This window comes from Poecilia reticulata, linkage group LG20, assembly GCF_000633615.1.
Source record: "Poecilia reticulata strain Guanapo linkage group LG20, Guppy_female_1.0+MT, whole genome shotgun sequence".
Classification (NCBI taxonomy): domain Eukaryota; kingdom Metazoa; phylum Chordata; class Actinopteri; order Cyprinodontiformes; family Poeciliidae; genus Poecilia; species Poecilia reticulata.
Window position 1 is genome coordinate 10,761,041 of NC_024350.1, and position 24,343 is coordinate 10,785,383.

Genomic DNA, 24,343 nt, shown 5'->3' on the forward strand with positions numbered 1-24,343 from the left:
AGGCCAACACAGACACGCCGACGTTGTCACACTGTCCGCGATGGCTCTTTTCAGATCAGATTCTCACACACACACCTACACAAGTGGCTGCAGGGCACTCGCACAGACACATAAATTCCCATAATCCTGTTCATCTAGGAAGAAAAACATTCCCACATATGAGAACAAAAATGCGGCAAAAGAAGATGGGATGAAACTCTCTGCTTCAGCCGCAGATTCGAGGTTCAGTTTTCGCCGAGATGACTCAGTGACCTGCCGCAACCTTGGCACACACATGCAAACGCAGCAGCAATGCGAGCAGAGGACACACAGGCATGCATTCACCAGTTACCTACACAGACTTGTGTCTGTGAAGAGTTTGTGCACCAAACCTTATTCTCTTCTTCTTTCAGATGTTCTCTCTCTCTCTCTCTCTCTGTTATGTGGCTCATGTGGAAACAGCAACACACTGACAAGCATCTCCTTTTCTCACTGTGCTTTTTTTTTCTCCCTTTTTTACCTCCCTCTATCCCTCCCTTTTCTCTGCAGTGCAGTCCCACCCCCACTCCCAGACGCTGGCTGGAGAAAACCCGGATCCAGGATCCGATGTGGCCCGGATCAGGATTCCCCGATCCGAGATGACGTCATTCTTTCGAGACGTATGGAGACGTACACACCAAACAGCCGTCTGAGCACAAAGGACGGACTGATGTTACAGAGGTAATCAAGCTGCCAATCGGAGACAGAAAAGGAAAGGAAATTTGTGATATCAGCTTGATCTAACACCAGGGTTTTATCAGAGCTTAGACTGGAGTCAGGATGTTGTGTGGCTGTCAATGCAAAGGTCACAACACAAAACAGAGACGGTCAAAGGCTACTCAGGAGGAAGGAAATTGATCGGACTTAATCATGACATGCTATTCAAAAGAAAAGGAAGCAGTCGATTTGAGTCTACACACCGAGGGAGTGAATCGCCGCTCTAGTGTGCACACGGACCGACCTGAACGAATTCATATAATAGACCTGCTCCATACTGTTGAAAAGAGTAACATTTCTATAAATGCGTATTATGAACAGGTTAATGCCAAGGCTTCAGCTGTTCAGGAAGTTGAGTACTTTTCAAACAGCTGCTGGATAAGAGGTTTGATTCCTGCACTTCAACAGTCCAAGAAGTACTTGACCAAAACTTCTGAGGATTATTTAGCCGACTGGCTAAAAGCCTCCGACACTATTTTTTTAAAATTTTTTTAATCAATTTGTGACAAAAAAACGTTTAAATCCTGCTATTGACCGACTGTGAGGCTGCAGCAGATCCCCGTCAGTGTCAGACATGTCACACTACATAAAACTCTGATAATTATTTTACATTTCATGTTTTATGTCTCCTGTTTTAACTCAGACTTTGTTTAGAATATTTATCTGCAGTCATCGGCGGCGTTGCTAGCTAGCCTGCGCATTCAAGGCAGGCTCCGCTGTGGGTGGAGGAGTTGAAGTACAGCGGAGAGCAGAGGGAAGGTGAGCAGCGCGTGCATGAGCCTGATTGAGAGTGGCTCTGATTTGGTCGTTTCTGACTGTGAGCAGTGCATTTCTGCGCAGTATATGGCAGTATAAACAGCTATGTTTATACTGCCATATAAAGCACTTTCTCTTAAGTTATCTTGACTCCCTAATAGATCTGAAGTAAAATACAGTAACGATGATCAAATAAATATCAAAGATTTGAACAGTCCCTAAATAAAAGCGCTGCATTTAGCTCTTCTAAACATTACTCAGGGAGAGGTACTTCAGCCTTAAACTAGCAGATTTGCTTACAGGCATGCGTTTTTCTTTAGCGGTATCAATAGAAAGGGAAAAATATGTGGAAATAAAACAGAGAAATTAAATTTTAGTGTGGTGCTGATGTACAGTACATGACATTTACCCTGAGGGCTATAGTCGTCCGTCTCTAATGATGCTTTTCCTTCAGTTCGTTTCTGCTTTGAATTTATTCCTTCTATCCGACACACTGAAAGAGAGAGACCCAACAGATTTATAGCGCAGAGGACAGGAATGTGATTCTGTTGCTCCGGCTGCGGCATGACTCATCTCCCTCATCTATTCCAGGTGGGTGCAGAGATCTGCGTTGGACCAACACCAATCCACAGACTGACATCTACCACATATAGGTCTCACGAAATTACTCATACCGCTTAAGCTTTTTCACATATTTCCCGTTACAGCCACAATATCCAGTGCATTTTAGTGATCAGTCAATAATTGTAAAGCAGAAAGTCAAAATTATTTAAAAAAATAAAATAAAATCTGAAAACCTGGTCATTTTCAGTGTAAAAACAATTGTTTTGTGAAGGTATTAGAGCATCATGCAGACAAAGGAACACAGCAGGAATAAAGTTACAGTTGGGTTGGGTCATAAAACACTTTTCTATTGGGTGGTTTATCTTCCATTAGGAGAATTATCCTAATCATACAACTAACGATAAAATGGGATAGCTTAGACCTGAAAAGCTATCTATGGAAGTAAATATGTGCCACCAGAATTAAACATTTCATCACTTTGAAATAGGAATGTGAATTTTTTTAACAAATGAAAATTGCAAACATATACAAATAATGACACTGAATTTTTTTTTAGGTCAAAATTATATTCTGAATTAATTTTGAAATTGAAAAAGTAAGTGCAAATGTACAACATTCAAGTTTCAGATGCATTTTTTATTCACATTCTGATGGCACATATTTACTTCCATATATTCATCCATCTTCAGCTTTTTGTGGTATTTATCCCAACATCAGCTCTCAAAAGCAGCTGTTCTGCAAGATTTAAATGTTCTCCTGGTTCAAGGAATCTTAATCAAGTGGATAATTTGCTACCAATCCTCTGCAGAAGTTGATGACATGTTGAAGAGGTCATTTAGATTTGGAAAATATTTACAACATGTAGGACATTGGCGTTTGTAGACTGGAGATAGCGGTCCCTGGTTTGAATTCAGGTAGCAGAATGAACCAATTCAACTGGGAATCGGTGGCAAGATTTAAAAATGACAATAATGTTCACAGATGCTCTCCATCCAATCTGCTTGAGCTTAAGGAATTTTGCAAAAACAATTGGCAAAATTTCAGTCAACTTTAAATTGATGATAAATAAATACCACAAAAAGCTGAAGATGGATGAATACACCTTCAGTACTCTACCTCCAGTCAGGTACCCTGATCCTAACATGGCCCTTTAAGCAAGGCTTCAAAACAAAAGCTGTCATGTTTCAGGTTGCATGGACTTGCCTTTGGCTCCAGTCATAAAGGTTAGTTGAATGACTTGATTTATGAATTAACTGTGCAAAAACAGACCAAGACAGAGGAGAGACGGGGGATATGGGCTTCCTCCCTGACACCAAGGTTAAACATCAAACAGGGAAGGAAGGATGAAATTACCCTCATGTGCACATGAACACTAGCAGTTTACTGTTACAGGATATTCATTAAGATAAAGTTACAAAAGCAAACCATTCATGGAATAATGATCACCACAACTTTGGCAAATTATCATTAGAAAACAATTCTCCGATTCTTACTCTTACTTTCCCCAAAGGTCTTCTGCAAAAGTGGGCATGATTTCTGAAAGTAAAGGGGTAAAATAAGTATTTCTCTTTATCCAAAAATGGTTCCTCTGTTTGACCTAAAATTAGATTAGCAATTTCCCCTTGGGGATCAATACATTCTATTCTATTCTATTCTAGTCCAGCGTAAAATTTCAAAAGTAGTTCAATTCACTCTGAGAACAAGCACATCTCTTGTGTGACTATTGAACTTTGCCTGGGTTTGATGCTGTAAACATAAAATCACTTTTCTGCAATTTTTCAGCTGCTTCTTGCTTGTTTTTTTCTTTTCAGTTTCTTTAGCACATTTCTTGACCTCAGACATGGAAACAGATACAACTCTTCAGTTAAGGGCTCAAACACAACTGAAAAGGACACGGTAAGGAAGAAAAAAAAGAAGAAAAAAAACAACTGTGAATACATTAAAGTGTTTGTGTGTAGAATGCTGAAGTGGAACAGTTACAGAAGCACACACATAGTAAAGAGATTATGAATAGAAATCTGCAATCAAAGGTGATACTTATGAACAGGTAGTAGAATGAAAGCCATAAATCTTTTTACATTTTAGGTTTACAAAGGGGAAAAGGATTGATGTAAATTGTGCTAAAAGTCTTATACATCATTATGTGAGCTTTCAGTTGATCACATCCAAAAATGACTCAGAAGAGAATAAATGCGCCTTGAAAGAAGGAAAATCCAACACTTAATCAACAGGAATGTTAGCAATGCTCTTATTACACCAGTTTAACAATGAATAAATAAGCAGTTCTTAATCATAGGGCTTTTTTTTTCATATTACAACCCACAAAGCTATAATTCACAGGTGTTCAGGAGGGGTTTATGGATAATTACTATTGGACAGAAAATCGCTTTGCAGAACAGTTGATGACCTGAGAACGGTTTATTGTTCGTTAATGATAATGAACGCTCTGGGTATTGGTGCACACACCTCTGCCTCTCAGTCATCTTATGTGAAATGCTCCATTGTTAGTGAAGCCAGCTTATCCCATCCTGCAATCAGACTGCAAAAAAGGGAAGGCGGAGATGTCACAGTGATCAAAGTGTGTGTGCAGCGTACCAAGCACGGGGTCTCTCTCTCGCTCTGAAAGAGAGAACCTGATAGCTGAACTGTCTGACAGCCTCTCTTGTCTTTGTGGTTCAGACACAGAAATGGAACAGATCCGATGAGATGCAGAAATACAAGCTTTTGTCCTTGCGGCTCTCCTCTTCTGTCTTTCTCATGACAACATTTCATTTTCCCCCCTGTCTTATCCTTAATATTATCCTTCTGGTTTTCTTTTTATGTTTAGGGTTACTTTTCAGTATGTGGACTATATTAATATTTAGAGTTATATTTTACAAAGTAGACAAATATCTTCATGCTGCTTTGTGATGAAGGGTGACCTTGGTTTTGTTTTCCCTCATAGCACAGATGTTGTGTTGATAGGGGGTAATGGGAGTTATGATGGAGGAATTATGGGAGATACCTCGCTAAATAGCTAGCTAGCGAGCTAGCTCTACTCATCCCTGTAGGGAAAGTGATTTGCTGCATTGTCAGGATGAATTAACATGGAAAGACAGCAATATACATACACAAACATATACAATAACATTAACAGCAGAGAGGTTTGAATTATCCATTAATTTATGATACCTTTTTACTTTTAACTATTTCATTGCTTGTGGCACGAAGGAAGGTGTTTCTTGTGAACAGAGAAAGGAGGTTTCTTGGCCCTCAAAGAACATTGTAAAACGTCTGGGGATTTCTCATAGTTTGTTTTTGCTGTTGTTTTGATAAAAAAAAAAAAAAACCCTAATTATTATGCAGTGCCACCCATATGAATTTAGTTGATTCAATGAAAATCTGCACTGGGGATTTTATGATTAATTGTGACATCTAATAAGCAACTATCCTCAAGAGTAATAGTCCTTCAACTTTCTGGGCAGTTGGAAATAAAACATGTCCACCATAACCAGCTTTACAAACAAAAGAAAACAAGTTAAAAGTGGCAAGCTACTCACCGTAGACTTTTCCTAAGAACAGCGTCTTAACCAGGTCGAATTGAATGTCTGAGGCATCTGGAAGTTTGTAGTTCACAGGCGGGTAATGATCCAGCTGGAATCAGAAGGAGATGCAACGAGCAGCGAGTGAGAAGTCAGAGTCAAAAACATTTTTCAGAAAGTCTGGAAAGGTCCCCACTGAAACCTGCATTGACACATTAAGGAGAGCACAAAAAAAAGACCAAATCGTTAAAAGACAGCTAATGCGGGGCACTGAACTGAAAACGAGGATTATACACAGCTCAACAGCTCCCTCCTGTGGCTGCCAGATGTCAATACATATAGTTAAACGTCATGGGAAAATATACATTTTAGTCTACAATTTATTTATCAAATAATTATAGACATCATTCACAGTGTATTTTTTCCTCTGAAAAATACCACCAAACTTATTTTTTCTTCTCTTGGTAACACCTTATTTGAAGCGGGGTGAATAAGACTGTCATGATACTTTCATAAACATGACATAACACATGTCATGAATATGAATAAGCCTTCATGAATATTTATGACTGTTGTCATAAAGCGTCATTCGGTAAATTATGACACTTTTAATACAAAGTTGACATTATTCAAAATGTCTTTGTTATGACAACTTGACATTAACCAAGAAATCATTACTGTTTAAACTTTACCTTTAATAACATAAAGATACCTAATTTTTAAAGTGCAATCAGTAATACTTTCATAACAAATTTATATCAGTAATGATTTCTTGGTTAAAGTCAAGTTGTCATAACAAAGACATTTTGAATAATGTCAACTTTGTATTAAAAGTGTCATAATTTACCGAATGACGCTTTATGACAATTCATAAATATTCATGAAGGCTTATTCATATTCATGACATGTGTTATGTCATGTTTATGAAAGTGTCATGTCAGTCTTATTCACCCCCTTTCAAATAAAGTGTTACCCTTCTCTTCTTGTTCTTCTCTGAACTCCCTGCAAATACATTCAAACCTCAATTAAGATATAAAATAGCTCACATCAGACACATCTAAACAAGACTTTGCATTATTGTCCTCAATTGTCAGTGTAGTGCAAAACCACAGTAGAATCATTGGTCACACAGAAATCATGGTACCAAAACGTTTTCACCCCCTTGGATGTTTTACTTCTATTGTTTTAGCAAAACCACCATTATCAACATAATTTGTCTTTTTTTTTTTTCTTTCTGACAACAGTCAAATACTTTTTTTCTTTGTCAAGAAAGAAACATTTTGTTGATCATGATTGATTTGAAAAAGCATGAAAAAGGTAAAACACTTTCCGTAGGCGCTGCGTAGATGTACATCTGAGTGCAAATGACGACTCTTTATGAGCTGATGTTTGTAATGCCGTGGACCTGATCACAGAGAAACCCAAACATAAAACGAGTAATTAAAAATGCAAAGTGTGAGCTGAACAGTCATCGGTGTTACATGAGACGGGAGAACAAAAGTATTTAAGAAACGATTTTGTGCTGAGAGGCGTTTTTTTTTCCCCCCGTCCAAAGATGCTCTGTTAGTTTTACCTCAAAGGACTTCAAACTCTACAGCAAATGATTTACAACGTTTTCTCAATTAAACATTTAAGAGACGGCTTGTCCCCCAGGACACTGATATCATGCAAGGGATCAGTTTCCATCAGGACAAAAGATTCATGATGGAATAAAGATAATCACTTACATTGATTTTTAGTCAGCCATGCCAGGAAAGGGAATATATACAATCAGACCTTGCCAGAAAGATGCCTTGGTCTCATTCCAAGGCTGTCAAATAGTGCTGTTTCATCGATACCTGTGCCATGCACAAAGTGTTTTTTTTTTTTTTTTTTACTGCCTGCTGGCTGACACTGATGGTGCGTTTAGACGCAAGCAGCAAATGCTCTTAAGAAAGGATATCGGTTAGGAAATGAAAAGGCTCCTTTACGGTGCATTTGAGATCCCCGTGGTCCTGATCAAAGAGCGGTCTGACAACGTGCTGGAGCGACGAAGACAATTAATCCTGGGAGCCTAACAAGGGTTTAAGCAACGAATTAAACAACCACAAATCAACAAAAAACGTTTTATAATCTGCACGTTTAACGGCATACTATATTTTGGTTCCGTTCACAGCTGAAATAAAAGAAGCGGTGCTCTTCATAATGGTGGATACATGTACATGCAGCGCTGGCTTTAACGTATTAGTGTTGCGCTTCTTCGGACGTCGTGTGTATGAACTTAAAGCCTTTCTCTCTGAGCAGGGTAGAAAACAGGCAGCCCGTTTAGAAACTACTCCATCTATAGAAATGTGAGAACAGCGAGGGTGATGGAGGGAGGGGAATACACGACTTTAATATCCCTGCAACGTAATTAACTTGTTATTGCTGTACAAATGAAGTTTCTAATTAGCTTGAAGGCTGCAGCTGGTGCTATTGATGAGAATAATTTCAGCCCCTCAAATTGGTTTCTCTGCATCCAGAAAATAAAAGATCATCCCGTTTCCCCTCTCCGCTCACAGGAGGACTGTATCTGAGCTCACAGAGAGCGCAACGCAACAGGCAAAGCCAAGAGGAGAACAATGACTTTTGCTACAGTGGAAATGTCTTCTGTTAAAAGTAGCGAAGGGCGCTGGCTTCCTGCTGGACGCGAGCAGAGCTGGACTGTCACTAAAGGACTGCGATTCTTGTTAGCGTGTTTACAAGTTTGAATCAGTGGGCTGCTCCCGCATGGGAAAATTCTCACCCGCAGCTCTTCAGACTATTTTCTTTCTCAGGCACAAATGAGAGTAAAAATAAGCACCGGCACACACACACACACACACACGCACACACACACACACACACGCGTACTCACGGCCTATCCTAATTTGATTCCTTCCAAAAGCCTGGTCTCCGCGGAGCACTGTGTGGGTTTTGTTTTCCACCGTGACTGGAGGGTGGGATAATGGGGCACAATTAAATTGCGCTCGGCTTATTTACTTTTATCTGAGAAAACAAATTGGCTGCACAAGCTGGGAGGGCGGTTTGAATCTTGAAACCTCACAGAAAGGTCCACAGAGGAAGGCAGCCAGAAGAAACCCCATTTCACTGAACTCTGTCTATTACAGCCTCAATTACTGGGATCCCCTTCCCTTCGTCGCACCATTTAGAGAACGCACTTCTCTCCTTTAATGCCTCTTATGTTGTATTGAGCTTACGTAAGCAAACTAATAAGGTGTTAGACAAGGAGAAAATTACAAGGGGAGGGGGGCGTTGGGAATCTATTTCACTATGCTCTTAAAAAAAATTGAATTGAGTCTTTGTGCTGGACACATTCAAACTAATGCGTCTAAAGCACTTTGCATTCCTGACACCTCTCATTTCACCAGCTTTATCTGGGAGATGAACATAATCCCATCACACATTTCAAAATAAGAGCAAAGAAATGCAAAGCATCCTCCCCCCCTTTAACCTTGAATAAATAGTTGAACATCATTATCAGTTAAACTGCCGCGTTACTGTCTCGCTCCATTGGCGTTGCACTCATTCACGCGGCTGATCTATCGACAGTAACTGGAGATGAGAGGAGGGAACTCTCGGATGAGATGTCTTTTGCCCGAAGGCGTTTCTCACTTTCATCTCGGAGACGGGGAGATGGGGGCTCATTTTAATCTCATCTTGGTGGGCCTTTGATAGTGAACTAACCCAATGAGACCTCTCAGGCTGCTTAAAAACCCAAACACTGCCGTCTTTTGCTTCCCTCTGTGGGAATATCTGGGCAGGTACTCGCACATCTCCACATGCCTGACGTACTGTAAATATTAGGCTCGCCTAAAGTCTGGATGGCTTAATTATTTAAACGCATTGTGCAAAATGGACACGTTGCTTTAAGCCACTGGTCAGATTTATGCAAAATCAATCAAATTTCCATTAGATATAGTTTATCTATCAACTGAAAATATAACGTGCCGTCAGTTTTTTATGTTTTGTTAAAACATATCTACCGAGAACCAAGTTTTTCGCCCCTGATGAAATCACACTGGGCACAACTTTGCCTTTACTGCTTGTTGCACTTGCAAATCCAAAAACAAATGGAATTTGTGATTTGCTACGGTGTCATTTACCAACAGCAACACAAGTCCAAAACAATTAGCTTAATGAGATAAAAACTACGAGAAACACTCATTAAATAGTTTAACACCCACAACTTTCACTTGCGTATCTTTGTAGATACCGACCTTGGGGCTACTCAGTGAGTTCTCACTAGAGAATGAACTACAAGCTGACGCTCTTTTGAGTACATCCATCAATATTTCCCATATTCTTTCAGGTTTTTTTTATGAAATCCCTTCAAATATATCTACTTATATTCCATGCAGCTGCAGCAAGGAATCTCAGTCATACGGGAGACGTTTCAGGAAAAGCCGGCCAAAAGTACCGCGCATGACAGAAGTTTGTCACACAGAAACCGACAGGCAGAGTCATCATTCCTGTCAACAACAGGGTGAAGAAGAACAAAATAAAATCCTTTTTCCAGTCAGAAAGAGATACACTGCCTGGGTATGCTGACGTAGTGTAGGTTAAGACAATTTATTTTAAGGTAAAACAACAGGATTGCAACATTAACTTGTTTTACGAGTGGCACAAAAACAATTAAATGGAAAAATGGCAAGACTATAAAAAAAAAAAACTCCTGCAGTGGGAATCCCCAATTCATCACTCAGCTGTGTTTTAAATGTCAGGTTTGATTTGCTTGTGAATCCCTGAATAGCATCTTATTTTTCATTCGAGATTTTCACATCTTAAATCACTGAGTTTTTTTTTTTCCATGTTTCCACCCGACTCTTTGATTTTGCATTCAAGGAGGCACATGTTTACTTTTTGTCTTTTTTGTTTCTTCTGGTGTCGTGAACCTCAATAGTTACTTTTCAGCTGCCTAAGAAGATTTGTCTTCTGAACTGCAGAGAAGTGACAACTTTCTAGCCTGCAGTTAGGTGTCCGCTGTTTCCTTTATTAAAAAATCTACTTGGTCTCCAGGCTCTTTACACAATCTCTATAACTCTATAATGCGTTTTACTCAGAGCTCTACCCTTCACTCATAAAAGCAAATCAGAGCGATAGTGAAGTAATTGACAAATATCTATTATTACATGCAGCTACTAAATGTCTCAGGATTAATGTGTACTGTTCACGTCATGGGGTGTCATATACAGAGATTCTTAAAGAATCAAAGCTCAAAATAGTCATAAAACATGAAAATTCAGTCAGTATGGGAAGAAGAAACATGGTGAAGGATGGTCACAATGGATATGATGTGGTGAGCTTAGTAGAACATTTTTGTCATTTTTTTGTTTGTTTTTGCTCAATATACAATATACAATTTTATTGTCGCCTTAGGGTAGCAATAAAATACTGGGAGTGGAATTGAAATTGTACGTACACCGTGAAAGAGTTTTTAAAACAAAAACATATAACCACTACTGCAGAGCCGTGCTCTGATGAGTTACATGGGATTACTTTAACACAATCGTTTTCAGTAAGCCTCAAATTGCAGCACAGCACACACCATCACACCTCAGGTCCTATAAACATTTTATTGGCTGCTGTGGTAATGAGTAAAGTATGACAGATTAACTAACAATTAGACCAAATGAACGCAAGACTCTTGGCACAATGAAAGGATTTATGTGGCTAATGTGCTTTGATCATTTTAAATTCACTTCTTTACAGAGAAGAGCGAGCTCGTCTTCAAGTTTTCTTAAATTACGATAGAAGAGGGGGGTGGGGGGGAGGAGGGGAAATGATGGCGGTCTTGTTGGCTGTAAAAACACAAACACTACTCAAGATAAACCAACTCATTACCAAAAAGGAGACTTATTTATCAAAGTTATTTTCAGTAATGCAGCCGTAATGTTAGACATGATACTATAATTTGCATATATTTGACTTTATGAACCTCAAGTAGAGCATTTTTAGATGGCTGTATGGCAGCAATGGTGGAATACACTTCAAACTGTTTTTATGACCACAACCCGAATTATAGTTTGTTATCACAGGAAGGCACATTTTGATGACTGTCGTTTTTCTTTCGGGTGACGATAAACAATAAGATGATTGCTTGTGCGTACTCTCTACTAGGACTCCTCGGAAGTTAAGTGAATGGATTTTCGTGTTGGTCATTTCTTAGCAGGGAAACCAATTGTGACAGCAGTCTGTCGTCAGATTAGGCTGTAAACTAAACAATACTGTTTATGGCTGTCACCACAGAAACATTTGACGGAAGCTTTGTTTGAAACTCTACGCTTTAAGAAAAGGTTTTCTAGTTAAAACACTGTAAGATCGGTGTTCCCATATGAACAAATCATAAGTTAAAGATGCCATATGTTAGAAGTAAGAAGCAACAGAAAAGATCAGATTGTAGCTTTGCAACCTCTGCACTACACAACGGAAACAAAGTGCAGAAACAACTCACCATAAACTTTGAGTGCCCTTGATTTGTGAAAAGGCCTTTATGTTCATAACTTGGGTTTAGACACACTTATAGTTGATGACAAGTCAACACAACGGCAGAAATATGGGAATAAGAGCCTGAACTGGTCCTGTTCGCAGACAATACAGCAGGTACCCAAACTCATGCCTTTGAGGAGAAACGCTGCTATGCTTATTTGCATGAAGTAAAGGTTTACACAAAAAAAAAACAAGACAATTTAAGTGGAAAATTGAAGATCTTTTCAGCATTTTGCTGCATAAATTACCTGAAGCAAATTTGTTAAATTTAATAAGTTACTGTATGAACTTCAAGCTTTCAAGTTTAACAAGAAACACTTTTTTTTGCACTGTATATCGGAATGGGTAAAATGCTATAAAAAAAAGAAGCTGTTCTGCTCCATAAGAATGTACTTGTGATGCTGTGTTTATCGGAAGAAAATAAACTCTGTCTCTTATATTTCTTACAGTGGATTAGTAAAAGTGTGGGTCACAGTCAGAGCGTCTGCAGATCAAACAGGATCTCAACGTGGCAGAAATATTATCCGTTGTTGTCTGTTTACAAATCAAGAAGCGCCCTGAGGCAGCAAAACAGGGAGAAGTTTTACCCATCAAAGCGATCACTGTTAGTGAACCTCCCGGCTTCACTTTTAACACCATATCTATAAATTTAATCTATTTTTTTCCTCCATGCCTTACTCCCTACAGTTACTTTGATAATCACTTTGTTTTTCTTAAGACTAAATTACCACATCGAGCCCTCCAGTGCTCATCCTAATTCTTGACTAGCACACGAAACACAAAACACTGGAATATTTCGGTAAGTGTTATCCCCTGTTGAGTTGATATTCAAAACACAGGTCAGGTCCTACGCTGTGAGAATCATCAATAATCATTAATCAACAGTTTCTAGAGATACGTCATAAAAGAATTTGGACGCATCTAATCTGCTCAACTAGATATGAGAAAAATATGCTTATTTTTTAAATGTCGTTTTCTTTAGTTTATTCCTCCTGCTGCACAATGTGATTGTAAGTAATGAGCTATAGGGAAGGCTTGATTAATAATAATTACCAGAAATATATTATTTCAATATAATTTATCATTCAGATTTTAATTTTTTTGCTAATCAAAGAAAATTATCCTTATTTTTCTTTTAAAAACAACAACAACAGCAAAAAATTATATAGCACATATTTAGAAAAAAAAAAATTGAAGTGTCAATTTTCTGTGCAACAAAACATTCAACAAACGTAGAGGAAGTGTTAACATCCTTTATGGAAGTATTCACCTAAGATTCAGATCTGCATATAATTGGCAATCAGATTACTTTGCAGTGTAAACAAGAGTCTGGTCTGTACAAACGTGTTCTTGAACAGCAGCAGTTGTTCAAGATTTAAGTTTCTGGCCAGTTATGCATCATATTTTCTTTCGGGATCAACTGGAGTGAGAAGAAAATATTGTGACGAGCTCTGACTAGCTTCTGTTCTACTCGTCAGTGGGTCTGAAACCAACGTTTTGTTATTTGCCACATTAGTTGCTACTTCCTCTAGTTCTGAACAGAGAAACGCCGGGGGATGCGTCAGCCTTTTGTTACAGATGAAACCATCTGCTGCTGGAGATTTCCCTGCAGTAGACTGGATCTGTTGTGCCATGGGGAGTTGTTTGGTACACGCATCTCGATGGGACCATCACTAACTTGCTAATGTTTATACAGCAAATGTTAGCTTACGCCGGATTCTTCCCCGACGGGGAACAGCAGCTTTAAAGTCCACTTTAAACTTCAGAGTGTCAGTCTTTGACATGGTTACACTGGTTCTACTGTGTTTGTAGCCTCTGCTCTGTAGCTGGAGGTTTCTTATTGGCTTTTTATGTTCGTCTGCCTCACAGGAAAAATACCTCTGAACAATGTTTTTGACTTTCCCTTTTCTTCCTGTGTACTTGCCATGTTAATGGAGTTTTAAGCTCACTCTTTTGATTTTCAGCCATGGTTTTTCAGGAGAACGTCTATAAACAAGGGGAGGGTGGGTGTGTGTGTGTGTGTCAATTTAAAGGCATAAAAGGCTCAGCTTGTCTCAATTTTGAAGAAAAGAAGTATCCAAAAGAATTTGCAAAAATGTATTAACCAAAAATATTGATTATTTTTGAAAACCCTAGTTAAGAAGGCACATTTAAAGTGATAACAGCAAAGTAACGTAGTATCTAGAGAACTGCTAGTGTGAATTTAAAGGTAATGTTCCACTGTGCAGATGATCATTTTATTTGCATAAGTAAATATTTGTACATAAAAATTCTGAATACAGTTTGAATTTCCTGACTGCTCTTTAATATTGCAAGCTTGAGCAGCAACATAAAGTTACCTCGTGCTTAGAGCTTTCTCAGAGACATCTCAAGGGTCTGCTGTTTCAATTAAGAAAATGAGACTGGAAGCTTGGGCCAGAGAACTCCCTGTTTCTATAAATAAAGTCCCTCTAAGACTCCTTCTCGGGAAAGCCTATTTATCTTTAAAAAGAAGCATCCTCATGAGCAACAAGTTAGCCACAAGATCTTTTGCAGGAGCTTTCAAAAAAAAAAAAAGCAGCATAAAATGCATGCAGCTGAGTTCGTCTGCTCTCAAAGCAATACCTCACTGTCTCCTTGCACGACCTCGCTATCTCTGCAAGTCAGGCATCCTGCAAAGATCACAACAAGGGCACAGCATGGAATCCAGAAATTGGCGAACAGACATCCAAAGGGGTAGCGATGGACCACCCAGAGAAAAGCCTGCAGCTTGTCAAGGGATTAGTTCATGTCAGAAACCTACAGAGCAGTTCCCACGACAAAGAAGTAGTGAGAGTACAGTCTCCTGCAGTGACCCTGTGCTGCTGTCCACCCACTCAGCTCTTCAGTCAGCTGACTGATGACTGTGGTCTGTTTGTAAAGCAGTCAGTGATGCAGGACGTTGGGGAGGCTTTTTTTTTTTAAAACATTTTTTTTTATGGAGCTGCTCACAGACAGCAGAGCAGATTAAAACTAAAGTGAGAAATGTTGGAGGAATCAAGCAAACTGTTCCCCCCAGAGTTGTGTGTATTTGTCCAGATGAGATTGGATTATTGTATTATTATCAAAAAACGAAGATTATGCAAGTTATAACACATGCAGTCCAGGCAACATTAAATCTTAAAGTGTGTTTACCCAAAACCTGAACACCAGAAGTGGGGAAAAGTCATTCTTTTGCAAGTCACAAGAGTCAAGTCTTTCCATCCAAGACTCTAGTTAAGTCCCAAGTAAAGACAGGACTGAAATGTCCTTAACAATGTGGAACAGAGTAATGCTGCGTAGTGTCCTCTCCAATTTTGTTTTTGGTTTCAACCTTTCAAACACCCCTTTTGCAGCACTGGATGAGAGAACAACTCCCCCAAACCACTGGAGTCTATGCTGCCAAAGTAAGAAGGAAAAGCAGGTAGACAGATGGTAGATGCGGCATGCGTGATCCAGCAACAGGAGGAGGTAATTGTGGGAATTAGCAGGGGTGCACAGTGGGCAGGAAAGTGTGCGTGGCACAGTTCCATCATTGCATGGCAGGCAAGTTTCCGCTGTAACCTACTGTCTGTTTGACGTAAGATATCAAGTCTTTTCAAGCCAAGGGGGTTCAATTCGAAGTGAAGTCATGAGTCTTTAGTGTAAGAGTTCAGGAAAGGAAAAAGAAAAAAAGACGATGATGTCACCAAAAAGTAACACACTTCTGACACAACAGAGCACTGACTTCCACACCTTTGATCCCAGTACATATGCATTATTCAGAAAGGCAGCACATCAAAAGAGACATATATATATATATATCTCAAAGACGTGACAGGACTTGATGTTCCGCCATTTTATTTTATTTTTTCACATTTAGTCCCACTTTAAGATGTGTTTTCCATTACACCAGCACATATAAAAGGATAGGAAACAGTGCAATAAAGGTTTTGGCAAAATAAACAAAACAAAGTGTATCCATGCTAGACCTTTGTGTGGTGATGTAATGCAGTCACTCACTGACATACATAAAAAAACTAAAATGGACTAACGGCGTATGTTCTTAAAGCTTGCTGTTTTTATATCTGGCATGCTTGAGGACAAGGATTTTTGTTTGTGTAAAAACATTTTTAGGTTATTATTACGCTTTAATTAATGAACACTGGTTATCTACACAGAACATCTAACATTGTTATAGGTCTGTCCGTATTATTTTGAAACTTGGTTCCAAAACATTGATTTTCAAAGAAAGCAAAAAGAAAACAACTTTTGGGACGACTAAAAGTTCAGGCCTGACATTGACTACAAATGAGTATCAGAGCAACAATCCATGATTTGGACCTTTGTAACATTATATATTTTTGTATAACAGAAGACACAAACAGACATGGAAATACATAGTATTGACAACCAATGTGAGATTCTTTCAGCAATGTTTTACAGACACAAGAGAGACAGATTCATTCAAAACGATGTAATGTCTCCTTTTGATCACTAGGAGGCGCGTAGTTTCTTGAACATTAGAATGCCACCTAACTAATCTTTGGATATCCAGGATTTTATACTGAGAATTCAGTATATTTGTGAAATATATCAAGCAAATAGTTTATTTTTATAATTATATTTAACTAGTGATACATAGGAGTTGCAAACACAGCAGCTCAAATTATTCAAATTCTAAAAAGAGGTGAAAGATACAGTTTAAGTTTTCACATGTTTGTCTGCTTCTTGGTTTTCCCTCATTGCAAGAGATAGACTCTTGAGGAATGATAAAAATGCAATACAATTCAAAACAAATATTAAATGATTTAACTGCTGTAGGTCAAAATGATCAACAAAGGATAGTAATCCCTAAACTGCACAAAAACAAGCAACAGTCACACTACAAAAGAGTTGTTAAATTGTCTTTCTCAATCTGCATCAAGCATTGAAACTGCACAAAACCAAATGTCACGCAGTTAAATGTGAGAAGCATTCAAGCCTGCTGAACATTTTTTTCATGCTACAAACCACAAAGCTTATTCTTAGAATTTTCATACAGTAAACAAAGCAACACAGAATAGCACATTCCTTTGAAGGGTAAGGAAAAATTCCTTTGGTGAAGAGCAGCACTCATTTGCATTCAGCCCAGCCTGTGTCAACACTTCATGAAACCATATTTCGGTGCAATTAAAGCTACAAGCCTTTTGAGGCATTTCTTTACAAGGCCATACCTGAATTTCTTTCATTTTTTTTCTTCGCAAATTAGCTCCAACAGCACAAGATTTTCAGGAAATACCATTCCTGCGACCTGTTAACATTAGTTTTCAAGTTTTCATAAAGGTGCTTTAATCTAAAAAACTCTTTTGAAGATTTTACTGTATTTTGGGATTACTGTTTTCACCCTCCAGTCTCAAGTCTTTGGCAACGTCTGCAAGGACTGACCTGTAGTTGATGACAATTCATCTTGTCATCAACTTTGACCAGCTTTCTGACTGCAGGCAGAAATGATCAAACATCTTTTAATAAATGTGGACATCGATCAATCAACCAATCGATTTTTTTTAAAAATAAAGTGCTTAACTGCTGGTTGTGTCTCTGCAGCTCCTCCAGAATGAGCAGTGACCTCTTGGCTGCTGTTCTGACAGAAGCTCTGCCTGCCCAGGCTGTCAGTGTCAGTACATGGCGATGTCTTAGTTAGTTTGCAGATGTGTCACATTCTCCTGTTTCATATGATGTATTAATCAGCGCTCGGTGAGATATATTTGAATGCTATTTTGGAAATTGACTCTGCATTTGACTTTTCCATAACTTTCATCCCTGACCCGTTTGCTGTGCTGCTGGGTTTCCTTAATGCCGTTTGTTCAGTAATGTTCTCTAGTAAACGTCTGAGGCCTTCGCAGAGCATCTGGATGTTTACTGAGACTTTGTTGCTCACAGATGGACTATTTACTAGTTAAGTAACCACTGAAGGCATTTGGTTTCACTGAAACTTATTCAACGGCATACGGGTTGTTTCTCAACATTTATTTCTAAATAAAAACATGAAAGCCATAGATCATATTCCTTCCACTCCCCAATTATGCATTACTCTATTGTAATCTGTCATATAAAATCCCAATGAAAACACTGTGATGTGACAAAATGTGGGAAAAGTTAGAGGGTAAAAAAACATGCTTCTCTAATGCACTACAACAGACCTATTCCAGACGTATTCAGCGTCTCCTAATGCGCCTCACATCGATGTGCAGTCTTGCATACTTTGCGTACAAACAGTAATGGCTGCAGTTAAAACCCACACAGCAATGTGCCCTCGTCGAACACACACAGATCGATACTTTCTCCGTTACTGTGCTTAGGTTGCTTCTGAAAGTAGATTAAAAGTGGAAACAGACAAGCTGGGAGGAGAAGGGGACACTCTGGTGCAATGCAAACAATCCATTAAAGTCTTGCCGGGTTTGTGAGATTGCACAGAAATTTTTTTGTTTATTTTTATACCTACGTGCAGTGGCTCAGTGACAGTCTGCGTGCCACTCGATTGTATGGATTTCAAGCTAAAGCCCCCCCCCCACCTTTGCTCTTGAGTATTGATTCAAAGCTGCAAGAGCAAGAGAGGGGTTTAGACGTATGTGTGTGCCGAAACTGTACCTGGACGGAGATGCTTCTGTTCTGACGGGACATGTTGATGTTGTGTGGTTGTCCGTTGGCCAGGTTACGCTGGTCCACATCTATTGCAAACGGCTCCCTCAGACCGCCGAGGTTATACCGGACCTGCAGTGAGCCTTGAAGAGACCCGCAGCTGCGGCTGAAGTTTTGCTGTTTCAAGTGAGAACCGGCAAACTGCAGGCGTGCATGTCAGCCTTACCATTGTTTCTCAACACCAGAGCCAGGTAGTCCTGCGTCTTGGAGCTCACGTACATGAGAATTGCCGGAGAACTGGATGTGCTAAAGCTGAGGGTCACTTCTTCCTTTGTTAGATTCACGTCGTTTGGCATCAGCTGTTGCGTCAAGGCTTTTGTGTCTTTACTGGCCCCTGGAACTGGTTCAGGCATGAAGTTGTATTTGACCAGTGTTCCTGCTTCAAAGAAGCCACCAACATCTGGGTGAGAAGGAGAAAAAATTTTAAAAATTGAATTATATGCTCAATTGAGAAAGGCACACACAGAGGAAATACACATGGGTGAATCTGCATGTGTGCCAGAAAAGCCAGCAAGAGAAAAGAGAAAAAAATAAATAAAATTAAGAAAGTAAGAAAAACAGCTTGGATCATAACCAAGCCACAGGGAGCCACTCACTGACTCATACATGCAAAGACACAAGCTGGTAAACATAATATTTAGCCAGAGGGGAATAAACACACACATGAATACGGTTGTGTTCTGCAGGTGTAGTAAAGTGGGTGTTAAATTGCTGCTCTCCAGCACCTGAATCCAAACAATACGCCATTTATCAGCACATTAATGAACCTAATGGCATGCTTTAACCATTCCAGGGGGCTTATTGATTCTCATAATCAAACGTTCAAAAGAAGCGACCTTATTTTCTGTAACCTATATCAGTTATGCTCTTTGTTTGGAGTGTGCGTGTGTGTGTGTGTGTGTGTGTGTGTGTGTGTGTGTGTGTGTGTGCGTGTGTGTGTGTGTGTACATTCGGTCTGGATCTGCTAAAAACACCATCAACCTAAAAAGAAGGCTTGCGGGAAATACAAATAGAAAAGTGTTTGTTTTTTCTTTTTTTTCCCCGTGTAGAATACACTGCGACATGTTTGTCTTATCCCTCCTGAACACAAAATTGCAACTGAACACATTTATATAAATTTTATAAAGCTTCACTGCACCCCTGTCTCCCACCAGACTCAGACTGATAAATTCTTCATGCTACACTACTTAAATTTAATAGAAGCCTTATTAATAGAAAATGGGAGGCTTTGCTGGCTGGAATGTTCTTATGGGGGAAAATCTTTCCCACATTTAGATACATTTCAAAGCTGAAAGAGGCCCATTTAGCAAATGGCTTTGTGTTTATGACAAACACCGTTTCTAAGTACTCTTGTATTACTTTCTATGCCGACATTTAAGAAAGTTTACCAAAGCTGCTCCAAATTATATCCAAAATATTCACACATTTAGCGACTTGCAGAGTTTGCAAATGTTTAAACATTTCGTTCCTCTCTCACATTGGAGGTCTGTAACAAGAATTCAACATTTCTGTTCATAGATGCGCACGTGGTTTCTTATCCTGATGCATTCTGTCAACCTAAGCCAATCTGGAACAAACTTCCAGAAAACCACAAAAATAGTTGCCTTTGATTAGTAGTAGGTGGAATATTGATCAACACAACTGATGTATATCTGCTTGATGATTTTGTCAAATGCATTTGACAAAATGTAGTGCATTGAACTGCCTCGTTGCTGAAGTGTGCTACACAAAAAGTTGACTTGGCATAAGCCAGTAAAAAAAAGCAGAGTATTTAAAATTTTAAGCACCTTTTAAAGGCAACCAACCTCCATCTCTGGAGGGAAAAAAAAGAAAAAAAAAGTGACTCACTCAAAGCCCAAAGCTTCAGAGGCAACATACAAATTTCTGGCAAAATGAATGAGAAAAGCGAACCAGAACCACAGCATGTTCTGTGTGATTGTGTGACTGCAGAGGTAATACAAATGTGGGATGCTTGCGGTCGGGTATTCATTTGTGTATGTACCTTTGCACGCAGACACCCAATTGCCCCCAAGAGCAGAAAAGCAAAAAGAATGGGAGTGTATAATAATAACACCGGAGGGTCCCCTAAGCGCTGTGTAAATATGGATACAATGGAAATGCACTGTGCAATTATGGCTGACTCCATGCATTTTTCACTCAATGGGAGGATGGGTTAAGGAGGTGGAAAGGGTGATGGTACATTAAGGAGGGAAGAATGGAAAAACTTTGGAAAAGCGCAAAGAAACAATAAGACACGAAAAACAGAATATAATGAGCGGGAGAAACATAAAAAAAAAGCTGATTGAAACAATTTTTGGGAAATGGGAAAAATCTAAGGGAACAGACGATGAAGAAGTTAAAGTGACGTGCAAAAAAGCAAACAGACACAAGGGTGTGCTCTCTCCCTTTCGTCTGCTTCTCTGATGTGTACCCATGTACCCCCCGGCCCCCCAAGCCCCACTCCACAACCTGCACATAGTCACACACACACACGCATTCACGCATCTACACGAGCCCCTCCCTCTTACAGAGACAGTAGGCTAATCTTTATTCTTTAAATCTTGAAATACTTCATTGCTTCTGACAAAATTCAGAGAAGGTCTTTTCATGTCTTATGCTAGCACTATCACTGCACACTGCCATTCTCTGTCATGGCACAAGAAGACACACACACACGCACACACACACTCAGACAAAGAGAGACATACACAAGCACAACTACCCACAAAAAGATCCACACTGCTTTTCTGTCATCTTGTCACCCCCCTGCCAAGAGCGCAGGGGAAAAACACCATTCAACTTTAGGAAACAAATTAATTCACGTGTCGGAGATCAACTCTCTGACTGGGAGCTAGCAGAACGCCTCTGACAACATTGCTGCTCTTCTCCCCTGAGTACTTTACAAAAACTTGTTCTGGGAAGTAGAACTTTAATAGACTATCTAATGAATCCCAATGAAACAAACATGATGTTTTAGCACTACGCAGCAAAGCCGAAGCAGAGCTACAGTGTGACATTTTCTGTCTGTGATCTTCCAAAAACCTAAACACACCCACAATTTTTGCAAAAGTAATTTATTATTTCGTTTTATTTTTATTCATGTCCCCGAGTTTGATCTCCCAGGTCTGCCTTTTCACATCCTCAGTATTCAGCAAGCGCACCCCGAAGTCAGGGAGAATTGGTAGGTAAGCACAATATCACTGCCAATCGATGGCTTTTATCATAAGCCCAAACACTTTCAGCACAGACGGCTGCAAACTGAATAGGAAGTGAGGACAATCACAAAGCGCAGCAAAAATCACAGTAGGGTGTCGGCCAATGAAGCTCAATAAAGCATAAGTACTATAGCAGTAATTCTGGTGCTATTTGACTCTGGCTCTGCGGACTAAAAAGGGACTGTGAATGATAAAATTCTTCTACAAATGGCTCTGTAGAAGTGGATAAGCCCAGGCTCAGGGATTTTGTGTTATATTTTGAAATAAAGCAACTACTGTAAGTTTGAAAAGCTTGAAGTGAAAATCCTACAAATGAGGAACCGCAAAAGTCTTGAAATGTATTTGTTGTTTTTGAATTGGAATAGTTTGAGGATGTACAGAACCTTGTATAAATAGTCCTAGCACATTTTGATTCAATTTCAAACTTAAGTGTACTTCAGTCAACTACCTGCAACCCCCTCCAATACCTCCACCACCCCATCCCATCTTTCCTCACATTAAGATCACAGAGGAATACACAAGTCAGCTCTCTCAACTTCAGACGACCATGAAATCTCCAGGACCCTGACAGTATTTCTATCTTCTGCCTGAGAACCTGCGCTGGCCAACTGGTTCCCATTTTCACTCACATATTCAACTAGTTACTGGAGCGTTAATTGTTCCACTATCATCCTGGTTTCCATGACGTTTGGGGTGATGAAATTCTTTGAGTGACTAGAATTTAATCATCTAAAGGAGATAACAGGCTTACTACTGGAGAATACATTTGCAAAGGAACATAAGACACCAGAATACACACCGAGGCTGAAACTGGTACATAAAAAAAAAAAAAAAGTCCTTACCTTTGGTGCAGAACGGGCCGTTGAAGGCGGTGGTGGTGCAGTCACATAAATACCCGTTATACCTCTCCACACACTTCCCTCCATTCCTGCAGTACATCCCAAAGCTGGTGCAGTGACCCTGGCAACCAGGCATAACCCCTGGCGTGACTTTGGCTCTCTCTTCCAGGTTGAGGGTGATGCCATTCATTCGTAAGGCTCGGATACAACCCAGAAATCCCCGCTGGCCCCCCGCAGCACCTGAGAGGCGACAGAAAGGGATCAGGCAAAGAAATGAAGAGCAGGGAATAGTTGACAAATGGGATTCAGGGTTACGGGAGTCACTCTGAATGCAAGAGGCTCCGTTTTAATCAGTTTTGGAAGCGCTAATACGCCGGAGCCTGGAGGAAGCCACTGATGTTATGCTAATCTTTCAAACTGCGACACTGTTCTTGAAACAACCTTCAACTCATTTGATTTTTCACTAATTAGAAAAGCCTAATGAACACGGTTTCTTAATGAACACCTTACAAGCATGCACATGCTAATGGGCGCATGGAACGTATGCAAAACGACATACTTCAGACAAACACATTCAAAACGCGCCACGCACAGCGCACCTGATTTCAATGAGTCAATACAAACATTAATGGGTTGCCTTGGGGTGTCAATAGCCATTTTTATAAAATGCTTCCATTGTCATTCTGGTCTAGCACCATTACAGTCTAACTACCCATTAAAATGGACAAGGTAAGGGCGTTAAATAGATGAATTCGGAGCTAAATGACTAAAGCAATAAACACACTCATAAACATGCACCTATAGGTATCGATTTGAATATACAAGCACCTGACATAGGACAGAAATGCAGGTATGCACACGCATACATGATGAACACCATCATTAACAAGAGCCACGGGACATTTTAGGGATTCAAGTCTCCAAATTGGATCCTCTTGCTTAGGGAGAAATAACAACTTGAAAAGGACATGTAAGGAAACTTGAATGTGCAAATTGTTTCCTCCCTCATCAGCATTTTCACATAAAGGGAAGAAAAGGAACTTAACTACTTATCTGCGGGATCGCAGAGATAGAAAGACGACTGAAACATGTGCTGGTTCTGTCCGGCCAATGCATCATTCACAAATCAGGATGCAGGTGGGTTTTCACCTGCTTTCTCCACTTCCAGTCTCATAAAGAATTACACTCTTAGTAGACCTCTTAATTAATCTATTTTGTAGCACTGATTGGCTGGAGGTTTCTGCCACCTGTTTACCCAGGGCTAAATCAGTCTCTGATTAAACGGACAGCAGGCTCTGATGCCTGCAGAGACTGAGGCAGGCACGCACACACCAACACATCCTGAAGCACAGGTGCATCCTGCTTCTTTATGGCTCCTAAATGCGATCTAATAGAGCTTGATGGAGAGTGACTGCAGTCTGCAATTCAAAAGTATACACACGATGTATCAGTTGCAAATTATATATTCAGGTAAAACTGGAAATGCGGAGGTAAAACACTTGATCCCATTTGAAAAATGGCTTGTAAACAGAAAAGAAAAAGGAAACAT

At 39.6% G+C, this 24,343-nt stretch overlaps 1 protein-coding gene across 1 annotated transcript in view; it reads right to left on the bottom strand.

Moving 5' to 3' along the window:
• The window catches only part of LOC103482418 (contactin associated protein 2), a 167,494-nt gene that overhangs the window by 8,864 nt on the left and 134,287 nt on the right, over window positions 1–24,343 (bottom strand). Inside the window, exons 17-20 of the mRNA XM_008438563.2 lie at window positions 22,798–23,034; window positions 18,907–19,140; window positions 18,690–18,823; window positions 5,595–5,688 (exon numbers count right to left, since the gene is read on the bottom strand). Coding sequence (XP_008436785.1) covers window positions 5,595–5,688; window positions 18,690–18,823; window positions 18,907–19,140; window positions 22,798–23,034 — 699 coding nt within the window. The remainder of the gene's footprint in view (window positions 1–5,594; window positions 5,689–18,689; window positions 18,824–18,906; window positions 19,141–22,797; window positions 23,035–24,343) is intronic.